Source organism: Ursus maritimus, unplaced genomic scaffold, assembly GCF_017311325.1.
Source record: "Ursus maritimus isolate PB19 unplaced genomic scaffold, ASM1731132v1 scaffold_259, whole genome shotgun sequence".
Taxonomy (NCBI): Eukaryota; Metazoa; Chordata; class Mammalia; order Carnivora; family Ursidae; genus Ursus; species Ursus maritimus.
This window is the reverse complement of record NW_024425108.1, coordinates 14,001-20,092: the sequence shown is the minus strand read 5'-3', so window position 1 is coordinate 20,092 and position 6,092 is coordinate 14,001. Positions and strand designations below refer to the sequence as shown.

Below are 6,092 nucleotides of genomic sequence, written 5' to 3'. Positions count from 1 at the left end.
AATTAGTTCTTTCTACAGTGTTTTGTAGCTTTCAGCATACAAGTCCTGTGCCTGTGTTGTTAGATTTATAGTTACCTATTTCTCTTTTGTGAGGACTATAAATGGTATTGTGCTCTTAATTTTTATTTCCTAGGGTTCGTTGCTGGTGTATAGAAAAAACAACACAAAAAATTGTAGTATGTTTAGTGACCTTGATAAATTCATTTATTAGGAGTTTTTTTTTGTCTTTGTGGTAGATTCCTTGGGAATCAGTTAGGATTTGTCACCTGTAAAATGAATATAAAGACTGTTCTCTGTTGCATAGGTTTCCGAGCATTAAGTGAGGTGAACGTGTTAACTTTTAGCATGGACCTGACAGAAAATATTTACTCAATAAGTAATTTCCCTTCCTCTCATACCACTTCTGAAAGATCTATCTCTACCAAGGTGAGCAGAGCCCATTTCTTTCCTCTTCCATCCTCTTTGCCCTTCCTATTTCCCTAAGCCCCTCCTTCCTGCTAGCCCTGCCCTCCAAAACCCCGCCCCTCGCCATAGCCACGCCCCCTCCCCCTCCCTCCGCTTTGTCCCCCAACCAGCTGTGCCTTCCTGAACCCCTTGTTCAGCGGGGCTGGAAGCTCATGGTGTAATTTCGTGGGATGGTAGCAAAGCCCACGAGCTTGGGGGACACGTCGATGTCTCTGGGCAGCTGCGGGGACTTGAAGCGGAAGTTCTGCAAGATGTTGGTGAGGAAGAGAAAGAGCTCCATTCTAGCCAGGCCTTCTCCGAAACAGTACCGCTTTCCTGAAGACACAGAATGGGAGGGCTGGAGGTGAGGCCTGCTCTCACTGCCCCCTTGCCCCACTATCCACCCCCAGATGCTTTCTCCCAGGGAGGAGAGGCTGGAATATCGTGGACTGAGAGATTTTCAGAGACGTCTCTAATCTCTGAGCATCATTTTCCCTTGTGCATGGGATGGGGGTGAGGTAGCTGTAGCAATGGGAAATTTAGATGCCCCGTCTCTCCAAGTACACACTCAGATATGCCTGCTGGGCTCTCATCTCCAAGCAAGGAATCTAAAGAATTTAAGTGACTTTGGACAAATCTCTGACTCACTAAGGGCTCTGATTTTCCCCATCTCTGAAACACGTGTGATCATCCTTATCCTTTAGCTTAAGCTCAAGTAATTATGGGGGTTGCAGCTGATGGGTTCCAAGGTAGATCATGAGAGGGACTTCCAAGCTGGAGAAAAACACCAGGCTACACCTTGAAGAGGAGAGCTGGGATGAAGGAGGCCCTGTTGGTGGGAGCGGTGGCTTGGCACAGACTGGTCTCTTACCAATGGAGAAGGGCACAAAAGCATCACTCTTCTTAAACTGCCCATTCTCATCCAGGAAGTGCTGGGGGTGGAAGTCACGGGGGTTGGAGAAGAACTTGGGGTCTCTCAGCACAGAGCCCAGCATAGGGAATACTTCAGTGCCCTGGTGAGGAGGAGAGGGGGTATTTGATAAGCCAGAGTCAGGGTAGAGTATGCTGCAAGTGCATGGAGGTTGGAGGAAAAATTACGGTGCCCCAGGTGATGAGATATGGGAGGTGTGGGAGTGTGGGTCCTCTCAGGGAGGAGCTTTGTGTGACAGGAAATTCACGTCTCTGACACAGGAAGCTATGCAGACATGGGGTTTATGTCTCCTGAAAAGGGAAGTTTGAAGAACACAGGTTCTGTGTGTCTTAGGACAGAAGGTGTGGGGCATGTGCAGTTCATGTCTCCTAAGGTGGGAGGTTGAGAGGACATGGGGGTTCATGTTTCCAGAGACAGGAAGTTTTAAAGACATTGGGTTTGTGTCTCTCTAGGCCGGATTTTGGGGAACGTGAGACACGTGTCCTTGAGGGAGGAGGTCTAGAGATGAAGTTCATGTCTTTTGAGAGAGGACATTTAGGGACATAGGGTTCATTAATCCCTGAAGCAAGAGCTCTGGGGGAGACACAGGATTCAAGAATCTCTGAGTGGGAAGGTTAAAGGGTCATGGTGGTTGAGGAAGTGTTTGATTGAGGCAGTGGGACAGGGGCTGGGAAGCTTCTAAGGGGAATGGGGTGCTGGGTCACAGGGAGCAGGTTGGAGGTCCCACTAGGCAGGACAGGAAAGTACCTTGGGGAGGAGGAACTCCCGAAACCTGGTGTCTTTGGTGACTCTGCGGGCTAAGCCCATGGGGATTATGTCTCCAAATCTTTGGATCTCGTGGATCACTGCCTCTGTGTAGGGCATCTTGGCCCGATCCTCGAACTTGGGCTGACGGTTCTTGCCAATTACCCGGTCAATCTCCTCATGGACCTTGGCTGTGGGAGGAAAGGGAAAGTGTTTAGGCATCTGGGGGTCTCAGCGTGGGGACGATAGTCCAAATATGCACATCCACGTGTGATGTGGATGTGGACCATTCAAAACAGACCTTGGCCATAAACATGTTGGTGCAGCGTCCTATTCACCTGGTCTCAACTCTATGTGGTCTCACATACATCTGACTCAGCACAGGAGCTATTTACCCATCAGTTCAGATATTTTCAGTATTTTAACAGCCAGTGAAACTCAGCTGGTGCTTATCAGAGAATATCACCTAGCATCTGGATAACAGGGTATGGCTGAGGTTCCAAGGATCTAGGAAAGGTGGGGACACTGCTGTGGGCTCAGAGGAAGTGTGAGGGTCTGTGGCCCCCACCTCACTGCCCCACCCCCACAGCCTTACCCTCCACATCTGGGTGCTTCATGAGCAGCAGGAACCCATACTGCAGGGTTGTGCTGACTGTCTCAGTGCCCGCAAAGAAGAGGGCCAATGTGGTCATCACCAGGTTCTTCAAGAAGAACTCCGTGTTGGGGTTGTTCTGCTCCTGCAGGGAGACAGGGCTTCAGGCCAGGCCCACTGCCCTCAGGGCTCTCAGAGGCCTTCCGGGGTCTGCCATTTGGACCCAGCTCTCTTAGGTCCAGACCAGAGGTGGGAAGAGAGACCCTACTTCTGCCAGGGCTTTGTTCAGGTGGATGGCTCTGCCCAAACGCCCTTCCCACACTCTTTCCCCGGCTGCCTACCTATACTTTACTCATCAGCCCTGGGTCACTTTTTACAGTAGGAATATGAGGAGAGGGATACAGACAGCAAGTGGGCGGTGTGGAAGTGTTGCTTTATGGATCCCACACAGATCCAGGCCATGGCAACTTCTGGCAGATGGATCAGCCACCATTAATGTTCTTGAGATTGTGAGGATGTTATGAGGGGCTGCCTGGCTTTGCAGCTCTCCACACTGGCTGCTGGGCTGTACCTCCTGCATGCGGATGAGGAAGGAGTCAATGAAGTCCCTCGGGGAGTTGGGGTCCAGGGTGCGTTGGTTCTGTTCCACCTTCTTGGCTATGAAGTCCTCCAGACCCTGCAGCTCCTTAAATGCCTGTTGCTGTGGCCCTGGCAGGTGTTTCATCACTGAATGGAACATCTCATAGAGCTGAGGATGGGGAGAAGAGAAGGCAGGAAGGATAGTTGTTAGTGGTCGGGTTCTGATGGGAGCCAGACCTTTCTTGGTACAAGGAAGGCACTGGAGTTAAGAGCATCGTCCAGGTGTTTAGGATTTATAGACTTGATGAGGAGGAGATAGCTAAGTTTCAGGTGAGGGCATTATGTGAGCCTTGTCCCAGAATGTAGGGTGAGAAGGATTGGACACACTATCAGGAGTTTCAGGTATTTGGGTGTGGCTGGATTGGACAACGCACATCTAGGTTTCAGATATTCAGTTGCTGTTGAATTGGGAGAGACTTTCTTGTTCAGGTGCTTACTATTTTTCTGACTGATATGAGTGAAGGTCACCTGTTATATCTCTAGGTATGGGAGTAGGCTAGGTTGGAGACAACTATCCAGAATATTTAGAAGAGATATAGAATGGTGTTTGGCAGCTTCTGTTGTAGGAGTTGAGGTATTAGAGGGGCACGGTATCAATTGTTGAGGTTGGGGAGATACCTGTTCATGTGTTTCTAGATATTCTACGAAGTGTAGGCACTTCTGTAAGTGAGTCCGAGGTTGGGGGTACACTATTTGGGTGTTTGGGAAGCTATCTATCCAAGTGTTTACATGTGTTAGGGTCTTCTTTCCCAGGGCACCTGTTCTGATGATCAGGTGTTTCAGTGAGCTCTGTAAGGAGCACTCTGAGGCCCAGTAGGCTGGTTTTCACTGTGTACATGCCAAAGATTGTAGGCTGTATTTTATAGTCAAACCAGGTGTTTGTATTCCAGGAGGTGGGCGGGTGCACTTGTGAAGGGGTTAAGATAGTAAGAGAATGGACTACTCTTAATAGGGACCAGCAGGTGAGCTGAGATGAGGACACATGCCACTTGCCAAGGCTGGGCTACATGCCTTTGCCTGCAGGCTCTGTTCTTCTTTGTTTGTTTGGTTTTTGTGTTTTGTATTTTGGTGGGGGGAGCATCTGTTGAGATATCCAGGTGTCCTTGGAAAGTGGGTATTCTGTGGTGTAACTGTTCACTGTCAAGAGCAGTTTTTGATGGAACCTGGTCTGGGAGGATGGGAGTTGGGGCACCTGTCGCTCGAGTGGGAGGCTTGTGTAGGTTGTGGAAGGGGTGTTGTAGAGCCAGACTGGGATGGGTTACCTGCCCCATAGAGGTAGCTGTGAACTGGAAGCTTCCCAGCATCATACCGCATGACAGGAACTCTTTGTCCTCTGTAGTCAAGCGGTCCCAAAGGACAATGGAAGCTGACATTGAACCTTCGCTCAGGAAAAGTAGAGGATCCGATGAAAGCACTTAAGGAAATAGATAGAGAGTTGGGAGGCAGGGATTTAGGTGGCGTCAATCTGGGCAGTCTATGCCTGCCGGGATAGAAAGGAGGGCACTGGAGGAGACCAAATTTTCAGCACAGACTTGATGGCCTAGAGCCCGATGCCTTCCCCAATCCAGTCCCCTTCCGAGGACTCGCGTTGCGGCGCCTTGTGGATGACTCCTCCTCCCTCGCTCACTCCCGCCCAGCTCACCGCATGTGTCCCGGAGGGGCCTCATGAGGAAGCCCCCGCCTCCTCCTGGATGCGCTCCTCATGCCCGCACTCCAAGATCCCACAGGGGAAGTGATGGAGAAGCGCCTGAGCTGTTTGGCGGCGGCTCCCCATTGCTGAACACTTGCACGCCTGGGAGAGGGGAGCATAAGGTGTGGTGAGGCAGGAGGGGGCGGGGCGTGGCAGAGAGAGAGGGGAGGATGGGCTGGGGGCAGGGAGACAGGAAGAAACATAAGAGAATCTAGATAGAGCGGGTTGGAAGAAAGAATCAGGGAAAAGGCAAGAGTCAGATGCAGAGAAACCTGAATACATAAACACAGAGAAGAGGCGCCTGGGTGGCTCAGTCTTTGGGCGTCTGCCTTAGGCTCCTGGGACTGATCAGGCGTTCTGGGATAAGAGCCAGGCATTGGGCTCTCTCTGCTGGGAACTGCTTCTTCCTCTCCCACCTCCCCCTGCTTGTGTTCCCTCTCTCGCTAGCTATCTCTATCACTGTCAGGAAAAATAAATAAAAATCTTAAAAAACAACAAAACAAAAAACAAAAAAACAAAAGCAACAACTAACCACAAAAAAAAAAAAAAGAAAACGAGGAGGGGAAGGGAGAGGAGGAGGTCTGACCTTTGTGAGATCCTGAGAAAGTGACAATAAAAATCATGAAGGATCTAACACTGACTAGAGAAAGAGGAGAAATGTGCAGAGAACAGAGAAGTGAGGATGTTTCCAGAGATGGAGAGCAGGGGTGTGAAACAGAAACAAGGTGAGATTCTTTTTTTTTAAAGTTTTTCACTATTTATTTATTTAACAGAGATAGAGACAGCCAGCAGGAGGGACAAAGCGAGTGGAGAGAGGAAAGAGCTCAGAGTGGTAGCCGATCCCATACGCGGTGAGATCACGCCCTGAGCCGAAGAGCCGGCAGCTAACAGCTGTGACCACCCAGGTGCGCCCACAGAGTAAGATTCTTACGGGGGAGAGGCAGAGGCAGAGGGAGGCAGAGCCATGGGAAGCTCAGAAGCTGAGAGGGAGGAAGGGCAAGGACACCAGGATGGAGGACCGGGGTTCCCAGGCAGAATCCCAAGAGCTCCCT

At 50.4% G+C, this 6,092-nt stretch overlaps 1 protein-coding gene across 1 annotated transcript in view; it reads right to left on the bottom strand.

Moving 5' to 3' along the window:
• Positions 1 to 238: 238 nt before the first annotated feature.
• Positions 239 to 6,092, bottom strand: part of LOC103680319 (cytochrome P450 2A13) — a 9,096-nt gene continuing 3,242 nt past the window's right edge. Inside the window, exons 5-9 of the mRNA XM_040641894.1 lie at positions 3,283 to 3,459; positions 2,715 to 2,856; positions 2,123 to 2,310; positions 1,316 to 1,457; positions 239 to 780 (exon numbers count right to left, since the gene is read on the bottom strand). Of these exons, the coding sequence (XP_040497828.1) occupies positions 599 to 780; positions 1,316 to 1,457; positions 2,123 to 2,310; positions 2,715 to 2,856; positions 3,283 to 3,459 (831 nt within the window). The 3' untranslated portion in view covers positions 239 to 598. The remainder of the gene's footprint in view (positions 781 to 1,315; positions 1,458 to 2,122; positions 2,311 to 2,714; positions 2,857 to 3,282; positions 3,460 to 6,092) is intronic.